The 13553-nt window shown below is 37.9% G+C and overlaps 1 protein-coding gene across 1 annotated transcript in view; it reads right to left on the reverse strand.

The window, feature by feature from the left end:
* The window catches only part of Mmp16 (matrix metallopeptidase 16), a 179262-nt gene extending 166165 nt beyond the window's left edge, over positions 1–13097 (reverse strand). The window contains exon 1 of the mRNA XM_050119116.1: positions 12641–13097. Within this exon, the coding sequence (XP_049975073.1) occupies positions 12641–12772 (132 nt within the window). The 5' untranslated portion in view covers positions 12773–13097. The remainder of the gene's footprint in view (positions 1–12640) is intronic.
* Between the last annotated feature and the right edge of the window lie 456 nt (positions 13098–13553).

Here is a 13553-nt window from a genome sequence, read left to right on the forward strand (position 1 = left end):
TTAAGCATAGATAATACAGTTGTAATTGCTTAGTACTCATATTTCTAATTTTAACACCTATGTCATCTTCGAGATTGGCTTACAAACACTGAAATCTCTTTATGCATAACTGCTCTTTTCGTTTCTTTCCACACTTAAGAATTACGTGCACTACAGAGGAACTATTCATGTGTGTAACTTGTATGAAGCTTAGAGTACAACATCGCATGCCTTCCCTATCCACTATTCGCTCTCCACCTTGTATTTAGAGAAAGTCTCTACCTAGAAATTGCTTATTCCGGTAAACAGGCTGACCAGTAAGCCCCAAGGATGCTCTTGTTTCCACTTTCCTAACTCTGGATTTCAGGTCTATATTGTCACAATCACCTTTTTAAATTGATTTTATTGAGCTATACATTTTTCTCTGCTCCCCTCGCTGCCTCTTCCCTCCGCTTCTCTCCCATGGTGCCCATGCTACCAATTTACTCAGGAGATACTTCCCATGTAGATTAGATCGATATATGTCTCTCTCAGGGTTTTCATTCTTCTCTAGTTTCTCTGGGATTGTAATTTTTAGGCTGGATTTCTTTACTTTATGTTTAAAAACACTTTTGAGTGAGTACATATGATAATTGTCCTTCTGGGTCTGAGTTACCTCACTCAATATGATGTTTTCTAGCTCCATCCATTTGCCTGCAAATTTCAAGATGTCATTATTTTTCTCTGTGGTATATTGTGTAAATATACCACATTTTCCTTATCCATTAAAAAAAAATGGAGTGCTTACCTAAACAGAGATCTCTCAACAGAATAGTCTAAAATGGCTGAAAGACACTTAAGGAAATGTTCAACATCTTTAGTCATCAGAGAAATGTAAATAATAACAACTCTGTGAGTCCATCTTATTCCTGTAAAAATGGCCAAGATCAAAAACAGCGATGACAACTTATGCTGGAGAAGATGTGGGGTAAAGGGAACACTTTTGCATTGCTGGTGGGAGTGCAAGCTGGTACAGCCCCTTTGGATATCTGTATGGCAATTTCTCACAAAATTAGGGGAAAAAAAAACCTTCCTCAAGACCCAGCAATACCACTTTGGGGTATATATCCAAAGAATGCTCAATCGAACTACAAGGACATGTGCTCAACTATGTTCATAGCAGCATTGTTTGTCACAGCCAGAACCTGGAAACAACCTAAGTGCCACAATCACTTTTTTTAATTTATTTATTAAAGATTTCTGTCTCTTCCCCACTGCCGCCTCCCCTTTCCCTCCCCCTCCCCCAATTAAGTCCCCCTCCCTTGTCAGCCCAAAGAGCAATCAGGGTTCCCTGCCCTGTGGGAAGTCCAAGTACCACCCACCTCCACTTTTTAAGTGAGTGCTAGTCTCAGGACCTCATGCCTATGTGGCCAACAATTAACTGAACGATCAATCTCTGTATCCCCATGCTTGGAAAGTTTTTATTGGATGGCAAGCATTATGAGTTTTACCATTTGGGATATTTTATCTCAATAAACACTAAACAGCTCCATTGTTAAGTCACTTAGAATGATCTGTTACTTTCAGACCTTTAAGAATCATTAAACAGGCACACACAGTGCTGCATTCAATGCTGGTTATTTCCTACTTACTGTGGCAGGATAATTTGGGGTGCTCTACAGATATCCTGTGAAAATGAGGATTTCCTGTCTGACTGGGGTAAGGGATCATGCACTATTGGCATTGCTTCGTAAGCACCAGTTATTACTTCCCCCAATCTACTTGACTGCTTTCTACCTCCCTGGGTAGAGACTTCATAGGGAGATACAGCAAGTGCAAGGAGAGAAACCTCCTGAGATGATTCACGTTCTCAATCTCTGTAGTTATCGCTTCTCTGGTATACTGACCTGTGTGAGCTCTAAGGCACCTTGGTCTCCCCAAACTTAGCTTCCTTTGTGTCATCGGGGACTGGGTTGGCTGAATCAAGGTTTTTCCTTTGGTCACTGCTGAAAATCACTATAGACAGAGTTCACCTAATTTGGTCCCAGCTCCCAGAGATGTCACATTCTCTGCTAAGCATTAAGTTATGTAGAAACACAGTTTCATTTGTTTTGTACATTTTGTGAGGTATTTTGTAATAGAATGGATAAATCAGAAAAAAAAATGCTATTTCATCTTTGTCCAATAGCCATCCTTAACTCTTTAATCTTACAACAAGCATAGTTATTATCTTTCCTATTCTGTATGTGAGTAACTGGGGAACTAGTTAATAACTCAACTCACTCGAGTTTACAGTATGTAGTCAAAACATCTAAAACTCTCACACACGTGATACACTGCTCCAAAAGGGAGGCAAAAAAGATATGGAATAAATATTTAACACTGAGTATTTCACAAAGCCAGCTAGAGTTTTACTCTTGTAAGCTGGTTTAGACACAGATCTTCCTTAAAAGAATAATGAAAAATGATATGATTCATGGAAGCTATACACAGTAACACATCATAAGACCTGAAAATGCTATTTGTTATCTATTGATCAGTCACGAACATAGATGCTGTAAAAAAAATAGTAGTGACAGAATATTAGTCCTGTTGACAAAATTTGAATTGAATATTTACTCTATCATTTTTGAGGATTCTTGTTCTTCTTCTTCTTCTTCTTCTTCTTCTTCTTCTTCTTCTTCTTCTTCTTCTTTTTCTTCTTCTCTCTCTCTCTCAGTTACTTTATATTACAAATAAATACTTTGATATAGTAAATCTCTCAGAAATTACCAAAACTCATATACTATGACTGGCTATAACCACACTGAAATCCACAGTCTCAGACACACACACACACTCTCCTAAAGGGTCATAAAATTGACCTTTGATGAGTGTTTTCTTTCATGTTTTCTACAATGGTCAATTCATTCCATCATAAAATATGATGAAATTTTCATGACCTTCGAGTATCATATTTAACAGTAAGCTATATAGCAACAAACCATTGAGGAATAAGATTTCAATTTATCTACCATGAAATGTAACTTCAGATTACATCTTAGAGATGTTACAAATGTCTAATGATTAAAAACGATAAAAGACATTTAACATTAAAACTTTATTGATCTATAAATAATCACTGTTGAATCAAGCAATCAAATCGAGGACCTTCTAATCAATTTTATTCCAGGTAAGATTCTGAGAATAGTCCCTCAAATTCAATATGCATATTAAATATCTACCTTTATATTGGAGTACAAAAAGTCCTAAATGGAAGTGTACCCAACATTCCTTACAGGGAACCTGGAAATTATTTTTTCTGAACTGACTTAGGAACCCAGGTTCCAGACATAGCCTCCCTGATTTCAGTCTAGGCTTCTCACCCAAACATTTCCTTTCAATGTGTCTCTGTCAAGATCCTTACTCTCTCTCTCTCTCTGTGACTAACTCCTCACTGCATAGGGGAGAGAGCTGTGCTTATGCACAAGACTAGAGTGATGATGAAATATTTAAACACTTAACAAGATTTAACATTCAATCTTGTTACTTAACATTGTTTTTATGGTTAAATTAAAACATTGAAAGAAATCTGAGGTCTTCTCATTTTGCTAATTATCTAGATGTCTTTCTAGTTCGATTAGAATGGCAAGAGGTTCTGTTTCTGCACTTCTAATCCTGACAGTGACTTCAGGAAGTAAAACTCCCCCAACTTTCACTCTCAGGGGCGCCCGACTGCTAACCTTGCTTCTTTGCTGTCATTAAAGACATGTGCTATTGATGAACAATGAATATCACATACCTATAACAAGCAAACTCTCCTCTAGTAATCCTAAATTGCCCACAGAGTGAACAGCTATCCTTAGTCTTGTAAAGAAGCAAAGCAGTCAGTGATATAAAAAAAAAGTTGTTGCAGTATTAATAATATTCAATCTACAAAAAGGTTTTACCGGCAACTGGCAATGTTCTGAACTGTTTAAGTATGTTCTCAATAATATATAAGCAGTTGGTCATTCATTATTTTCTGTGGCCTACCTACTTGCAACTCTCTCATTTAACTCATAGTGATAAAGGGGAGAGGTAGACATTTGGCTTCTCATAACATTTCACAACCTGTAATACAGATTCTGAAAATTCCTGAAAAAAAAAAAAGAATTAGGTTTCTCAAGACACTAAGTAGAGAAACAAATAGGCCCATGAGAAGAACCAGGCAAGCAAATGTTTAGAGAAGGAATGAATGAACAAGATATAGATACCCAATCAAAGACAAATATCAATCGTTACAAATCATTAACACGGAACGGTGATTTAATCCTGACAAGTTCCCACAGAAAAACTCTTCCACTGATATCCACTGAGCTTGATTATATCAGTCATGCGCTAAGGCTTGGCCTGTCTTTCCCTCATGTCACATTAAGGACACACAATCTGAAGACATGAAATGCCATTCATTATGGTATCCAGTTTTCCCTCAAAGAGAAAGGTTTATTCTGCCTTCTCTTGGGTGTAGCTGAAACAAATACTAGAAAATTTATATACTTTCAATAATCTCTCCTGAGAACATAGTTATATACATGCATATATATATATATATACTCGACTAAAACACATTTTTAAAACTTGAGTGACATTTGTGAGTAGGTTATGTTTTAATTAAATTTCAGTACTCCCTAATGTGTTAGTGAATGTCTTCCTATTCATAACCTTCTTACCTATAATAATCTTTCATATAAGGTATCTAACAATTTTTAAAGTAAAAGACTTCTGAAGTTTCTATCTATTTAAATAAATTGGTATCATAGTCTTGTGATTAACTTCTTAAATATCTTAAAAACAATAGGCATAAACTATATTTCAAAACTTGTTTTTATTGGAAAATAGTTATTTACTATGATCCTAATAAATATTAAGAGAATAATAAAAGTAGATATTAAGTGACTAAAAAATCTTTCTGTACTTTTAAAATTGGATTTTTGCTATGAACAATATAATAGGCATTATCTAATTAAATTCATCCTACCTCTACTCTAAGACCATGAGTCATTTTTGGTCTTAAGGAAACTGATGACAAATAAATTTTGAACTTTTCCACAACAAAAAAAGAATAATACATAAAGTAGTGCTACATCACAACATTTTTATCATAGTGCTAAGCTCAGCACACATTTTTTTCCCCAAAGAAATGTTAATTTCCTTCTGAGTTCAAGAAATATGTAAATCTTGGTTTCAAGTGACTGCCATTCAAGCCAGGTGAAAATCATAAATCATAAGCTATGTGTTCACTGGCTTCTTCAAAAACCTGATTATCTATGAGTCATTTTGCGTCATCTGATTCCACCTAATTTCTTTGATTTTAAACCAAGTTCTAAGCTATGTGAATCCTTAGTAGACAGCTCAATTGTGCCCTCTAGCCTCTTTTAATATAGTGCACCCAGAGGTCACATTTAATCGAAATCACTATGTGGCTCACCAAGCTGTGCAAAAATGCACATACAAAAAAGCAGTGAGTAGGCAGAGTTGGTGGAGAAACACCACGACAGAGCAGCCACTCAGAGCGCTAAATGACAGGAAGCATCAATCAAGGATGGTTTCGTGAATGACCTCAAAGATCTACAAATAACTTTCCTTAGCTAAAACAAGACAAGAGACGTTTTGTTTCTTAGATATTTATTACATAACTACTTGGCATTTATGATTTTTACCTGAAATTTCTTCTTAATTATATTATCTGAATACTTCATGAAATCAATGCAACCTATTTCTCACAGTCAAAATAAAATAGGTGGTGAGGAAGATAAACTAGTACTCGGAAGATGTTTTAAAATGATCTTCCTCAATAGGTAAAATGAAGGCACATTACGCTTAAGCAGACAGGTGATAGTAAGAGAAACAGATAGACAGACAAACCAATAATATTTGAGATGATACATAATAGATGATAGATAGGTAGATAGACAGACAGACAGGTGATAGGTGATAGATAGATCAACTTTGAGAAGCATCCTCAAAAAGACTTAGACAACCTATTCTATCTTTTTGTAAAATAACATTGTTATGTTTCTCATACTTAATTTTTAAACTTTTATGTCCTGGCAAAAGTCTGATTTAAACTTATTTTAAACTGGCATCATCTGATCTAGGGAGAGTGAGTTAATTCACTGAAAATGAGGTGCCCTTTGTTGCTAGAGACAGTAATGGAGTTTGATGTAAGTTGAAACCATGCATAGCCCACCCAAGTCACAGATTTTAGAAAAAAAAAAGGTGAAACATCTATTTTTGTAAACTAATTTGTTCCCAAATTTAGTAGTATGGTCAGGACAATTGTCTATATTCTGTCAATTATGTTTTAAATACTGATTGGCCAGTAGCCAGGCAGGAAGTATAGGTGGACAACCAGACAAGAAGTAGAGGCAGGTCAAGAACAGGAGAATTCAGGGAAGAGGGAAGCTCCCTCCGCAGTCCTGTCCAGACACAGAAGAAGCAAGATGTGACTATGACGCTGAAAAAGGTACTGAGCCATGTGGCTAACATGTAAGAATAATGGGTTAATATACATTATAAGAGTTAATAAGAAGCCTGAGCTAATGGGCCAATCAGTTTATAACTAATGTAGACCTCTGTGTAATTTCTTTGGGACTTAACGACTACGGGAACCTGGCAGGACAGATACCCAGACAATTTAAGTAGATATGTCCCACCCTGACATTTCATGACTTATATATACCACGTGTTCTGAAGCACAAACTAAGTACTGTAAATTTGGAAATGACTTTTCTGTTAGTTTGGGTTGCTTTGATTTTTATTTTGTTTATCTGTTTTTGTATTCTCTCTTTGTTTTGGGAAATTCCCTAAAAGAGCAACATAAGAGAAGGATTTATTTGGGTTCACAGCTGGAGAGCACAATTTCCCTGAAGAAGAGAAGTCATGGCGGCAGGATCTTGTGACAACTGGTACTCAGAGCTTCCATTGCCCTTTCGATGTAGTCCATATGTAGGTAATCATGGTAATCTAGAAAAATCCCTCACTGACATATCCAGAGGTTTGTCTCCAAGGTGATTTTAGAGCTGACCAAGTCCGCGAAGGCAACAAATCACTATCCCCATCATTACGCACAGTTTAGTTTAATACACACTCCTTAGGCGGTGCCAGTGAAGGAATTACTAGCCCATGATCAAGGTAATGAGTGACAATACAAGAGCCAATGCCTCCATCCTGTGACATCTACACCATGCTCCAGTATACCCCTTCAGGAATCATGTTGTCATTCTAATGTCCACATAAAAAATGATTTTATTAGCTCCCTTTGTCTTTGTAGAAAAGCCCCCTTTTCCTGTTCATTTTTGTAACTTAATATTCAAAGTTTGAATACAACTGGTCTATGTATTGACTCTTAGTCCTATATTTAGAGGGGAAGCACTTTGTCCTCAATTGACCAAAGGTGCACAGGCCCTTTGAATTATAAAGAACTATTTATTTTTCATGATCTTACTTCTACTAGGAACAGATTTCAGCAAACTCTTCCTTGTAATAGAAGGTGTAAGCTGAACTTGACATTCTATGATAGTAACAGATGACAAGACAAAATGTGAGAATCACATTCTTGAGCTAAACTGTCTAAGAAAAAAAACCACAGGAATAAAATGTACTGATGTTAGTGTGATTGATTTTCAGTACATTATATTACAAAAACATATTTGTAAAGATATTTAAATGAAACCTTTCAGACTGGCTGACATGTTATAACCTGATAGACTCTTATATAATTTGTTGCCATCCTGTCAAAGTCCTCTGTATCAATGCTGATTTATAACTAGTAATAATGATAAAGAGTATTGTGTTTAACCATGCAAGAAAATGGTTCCAATAATGTACATGAATATATGCATAGGATATACAGTATTCATTCAATCATCAAAACAAGATATAAAGGAAATAGTATCCTCATCTCTGGGATATGTGAGCTACAACTTCCAGAGACTGATGAGTACGCCAGCAGACACAATGAGACAGAAGCTAGGAAGTCTAGTCTCAGGATGCGTGTTCTTCATAAGTACGTTACCCCACAAAAGGCAATGTAATAGACATAATTACATCCACAGATACTGGAATAAACTGTAGTGGAAACTAATGAGAAAAGGAACTTTTACAATTAAAATTCACAGGCAATGGGGTCAGAAAATCCCCAAAGGAACATGAGGAAATAAGTCTTTCTCTTCCAACATTTAATAAATCCAACACATGGAGTCTAACATTTCGTGGTTAATCATTTTGGCCTGAAAATATTCTGAGCCATTTAGAAATCTTCAGAACATGTACAGTGTGAGTAGCTTCACAGGGTCTCGAAATGAAATAAATTCACATGTAATAGCACTAATCAAAATTTTTTAAAAAAATGATTAGTAATCTGAACAAGTTCATTAAAATTTTCTACTTAGTAACTGCATATCCTGAATGAGAAATAGTGGAAACTTCAATACATCACTTTTAACGTGACTTTAGAGGAAACAAAACAGCTGTTGAATCTAACTTGATCTTTATTTTCTGGAAGGGTCTGAAAAAGAAAATCCAGCTGGACGGGGACCTGTAAGTCTCCGTGCACTTTGCTAGGTGGTGTCAGGACAAGTATGTCTCCTGTGTCTGTATACCTTCCAAAAGGATTCCTAAAAGACTCTAGATTTGGGCAAAATCTATCTAGGCAACTTCCAGAGAGAATGTCAGTGGCATAGTGAAACACAGCAAGAAGCAGGAGAGCCCCTAGTCTGCTAACTCCTGGTCCTCTGGTTATAGATTTTGGCCCTCTGAAGCATGTGGAGTGTCTCATTCAACCTATAATCCCACAGCAGATGTTGCAGGTCAGTCATCAGCTGCTCCGACACAGACGTATAGAATGCTGAGGGTAGAGGTTAGCTGAAGACAAGTTTTTATGAGTAAACAAAATTATGAGTCTTGAACATTCAAGCAAATAGAAACCAAGAAATAAGAATGAAGCATCTCAACATACAGAACTTTAAATCTATAAAACAGAAGTACCTTTATCTTTTAAAGCATTTCATAATCAATTATTGGCGATTTCCAATGCAGTGCATAGTTACCCAAATCAAAGCATGACTATTTAGATAGATCAGATAAGCCCGAGAACTCTGATCAGATAACAACCAGTTATATAAACAAACTAGAAGTAGATTTAAGAAATAGTTACACTCACAATGCATAACACTTTTAATAAATGATCCATATGGATCATAGAATCTTACTTCTTTGATTTAAGGAAATCAAACTTTGCCTTAACAAGATCATTTTTCCCCAAAATGATAACCATCATCTTCCACATTGCTGTGTGCACCATTCAATCTTACAAGGATTTACCATAAAGCTGCCTCTCAATGTTTTCCCTCTTAACAAACATGTATCATTGTTTAAAAATCAAACTAAAAATGCTCATATATATGGCATGCTATAAAAGTTGATAAGTTATTGCCATCAAGAACTATAATTTATTTCAAATTTTATAACAAAAAAATGTGTGTACCCCAAAAATAAGCCCCAGAATGATGAAAATCTCAAGCTCCCAGTAATGACATTAAGAATGAAATGATTTCAAAACTGTAGGAATTAAATCACAATTTCTTGTTAATAATTTCCCTCAGGTGTAGAGTGTCATCCAATGACAGCAGTCTTTGATTTTCAGTAAATATTAGTCATGCTACTACTTTGTAAGGTGGTGACTTAGACTATGACCACTTCAAGGCTACAGAGAGACCTTGGCAGATAAATGTTCACTTACAACTTAAGGAGGGGTTGAGAAATGCAGGGGATCTATCCATAGTACTATCTTAGATAGTATCTGTTTCTTGATTTAATAGATACTTTATTTGCTTATTCAAAAACTCAAAAATATCCATTTCTCACCAACTTTCATAAGAATATCTAAAAATTTCTAGCATCCGTTCTGAAAGTGGAAAACTCTAAATGTTTATTTTAAAAAAATCAAACAGGAAAGAGTTAACATGAATACCTCTATCCAACCCCTCCTTCGGGGAAAAAATACAGGATTGTTAACTTTAAGTCATGACAAAACTATGGGAAAATCACAAATTAAGTTCTGCAATGTATAAGTCACTGCAGTCAGCATAAAAACCATCTCTCCACAGCTCTGGTCCCACTTAATAACTTAGTGTGTTTACCAGAAAAAAAATTAGGATACAAATCAGAATCCTATGAGTTTCAAGCATGATGGATGCTATTATTGCTTTTCTCTTTTTTTTTAAGAAAAGATTGTCTTTGAATCAATGAAATAAAGCAATCTCAGTGTGTATGTTTTGCAACCAAGACTATAGAGCACAATTTCTTTTTCCCTGGAAGTGAAATAATGGACTATTCTTCCCTTTAGCATTTCCTATTAGAAAAAAAACAATATCTAGAAGAAATATCTAGTAAACTTTCAACAGGCATAATCACTAGTCAAAAATGCCCTATTATCTTGTATAACATTTTGATTTTAATAACAGCTACTTATATGTTTACTATCAGCTATAGTAATATATATACATACATACATTCATACATATGTACACACACATATGCTTAGAAATTCAACTGAAGCCGTACTAAATAGCTTACAAAGCACACTTGGAAATAATACAAACTGTGAAACACAATCTACTATAAATCATTAGAAAATTCCCTTTGTGGTAAGTAAGCTTGCTAAGGTCTCAGAAGGCACATGACTCTTTAGTGCCAACTAAATCTTTGCATTGTGCAATAAACATGGCTGGAATAACTTAAATATTCCCCCTCCAAAGAGAGAGTGGCTCTGTGAACTGCCCTACACACAAATCTTGAGAGACAGAAGGAGATATTTGAAATTCAATATGAAATCATTTTTACAGAAGTATCTCAACCTCTTTCAGGTGACAATATCTGGTTGAATAGACAAAGCTTCCAATAAAAGGAAATACACTCTAATCTATATTTAGTCTGCTCAAACAAACCTAAGAATCATCAAAACACTGATGTCATTCAATCTTGTAAATGTAAGTTAGAGTTTCCCAAAGCAGGTAGCTATCCACCCAGGCTCAAATTCCCACAGGAAACAAGATACCAGCCAGCACTTACTCTAACTGCCTTCCCTCTTACCCCATCCTCACAATCTCCTTTACCACCACGTAGGAACATCCCTTTTTGTATATAACATTATAAACAACAAATTCCATTTTCATTCCTTCAGCTTTTAAATCAATCACTCCTTTATTTCAATCAAATTATCCCTTGGTTTAAATGTTAATATAAAACTCATAGTAGCATGCAGTTCCAGAAGTTCAAATTTGCCATCAAGAAAAGCCTGAATCTTTCTCTCCGTTGCTGTTTTTAAGTAGAGAAATCAAGTGGTGGGCTTCAAAGGGTTAAACTATTTTGGTTTTTAAATTGCTCCTTTGAAACATATTCCTACTTAACATCTGAAAACTTCCTTAATTCCTATGATGAAGGCTATTGCTCTTTCAACTATACTGCTTCTGCTCCATTAAATGGAGGCCAAAGGACAGTTCATAGAAGACTCTGCCTGCACACAGGGCACTTATTATGAGCACTTTGCTTATAAATCGGTTGCATGAAACATGTTCAAGCCCTGTGCAACAGGTCCTGCTATTGTGTAAACACAAGCTCCTAACACAACAGGAAGCTTCAGGACAGTAACCCAAGTATCACACCCATCGGTGCAGTTTCAAGACTAACTCTTTTGAGATATGTGAAGCCATGATAGCTAATTAAGAGAAGTTGGTTCTACCCAGACCTTCCCACAGTCTCAGCCTTATGTGTAATGCTAACGGAAGGAACTGTGTCAGCGCCCAGGTGTGCACGCCGTTCATTGATTTACTGCACATGACTGGCTTTAGTGCTCAGCTGATGACAGGAAGTGCACTTTAGCAAAGGTCTGACAACTCCTTATCCTTAAGTTCCCTATTGTTTCTACTGTCTGTTCCCAAAATTACCACAGTCAAACAAATGGCAATCTAAGACATCTAGGCTTTGTCATGTCAGTGTGAAATCAAATTAAAAACACACCTCCCGAACTATTAGATGGGGCCACGTTGATTTTCAGTCCCCTGGGAAGAGAGAGTAGGCACTTAAGGCAATGGTTTTCATGTGCTCTCTACAGTTAGATCTAGTTACAAGTGTATTAAGTTATGTCTAATAGGAAGACACTGTCTGCCCGAGTGTTTTATCACAAAGTGGTGTTATTAAGCATATCAAGTATTCCCATGCTCTCCTTGAAATCTTTGATTTTTATCCTCCCTTTGTTAGGCACAGACCACAAGAAGAAATATTACAGGAACAATACCCAGGCGGCACATGATGCCAGCCATCAATGCTGCTTCCCTAGCTCTGGACCCAGCAAAAACTCAAGCTTTCTTATAAAACTACACGCTTGCTCTAGATAGAGCTTTGCCTCTTCCCTGGCTAAGCAGTACCAGCCTGCTAGAATGAGTCTCTGAGCGTGCAGCATCGTGCTTTGTGCAGCTGGGGATAACGGATTGTCGGTCTCCAGGCATCCATCACCTACAACACTGGCAAACTCAACATGGGTTTCAGTGGCTGGCTGCAAAGGAAACAATGTGCTCCGAGCTACAAGGACCGGCGAGTGAAGGAAAGGTTCCAGCGAGCAGTCAGGCGAGGGGAGAGGAAGAAAGCACTGTAGTCTTACCTCCACATTGAAATAATGCTCCGTTCCGCAGACCGTAGCCCATAAAATCCAAAGCAAGGTTTGCAAGAAAAACACCCCTGAACGATGCACGAAATCCAACCTTCTTCCAGTGCTGAAGGCGAGTAAGATCATAGTGAACTGTGCCTCCACGGATGGACGAGCTCCCCTGCGTTTTTCTCCCTCTTTCCCAATGCCCACTCCCTCGTTTCCTTTCAAAAAAGTCCTCGGGTGGGTAGGGAGCTTGCAGGTTCACCCACCCTTCCAGAAGAGGAGATCAGTGCGGGGACTCGGCAACCGGGGAGGAGCTGAGGAAAGGCAGGGTCAGCGGTGGCGAGCGTTCACCATCCTCTCCCTGCTGTCGCCCGGAACGTGGCGCGCCCAAGTTCAGCCGCGGTTCCCGACTCCCAGCGCCGCCGAGTCGCAGCCGCCGCCTCCAGCCCTTGCGTCCTCCGCCTCCTCCACCTCCTACGCCGCCGGTGCCCCCAGTTTCTGCGGGAAGGGCCTCCGCCGCTCCCAGCTCACTCTGCTGCTCCTTCCCTCCTCTCCGCTCCCCCTCCAGAAGGTTCACCCGTAATCTACATAACTCCTCCTTCTCGGGGTCTGCGAAGCTCTGGGGCCCCGCGCGTGCACACTCTCCAACCACACGCGCGCGCACGCTCCGTCCTATGCGCACACACATACACACACACACACACACACACGAGTATACAAGGCCCGAAACACACGCAGGCGCGCTTCTTAAAGGAGACGGTTCATAAAGGCTGCCTCTTGGCTACCGTGTGGAGCCCCGGCCTTTTGCAGGGCTCTAGTTGGTGATGAACTCTTTTTTCTTATTGTTTGCCCTCATCCAGAAGGTCGAATCACCCCTGGGATTCCCCCGGAGGAATCTATTCCTGCATCTCCCCTACCCCCC

This window comes from Alexandromys fortis, unplaced genomic scaffold, assembly GCF_014885135.2.
Source record: "Alexandromys fortis isolate MF-2015 unplaced genomic scaffold, M_Fortis_MF-2015_v1.1 scaffold_18, whole genome shotgun sequence".
Taxonomy (NCBI): Eukaryota; Metazoa; Chordata; class Mammalia; order Rodentia; family Cricetidae; genus Alexandromys; species Alexandromys fortis.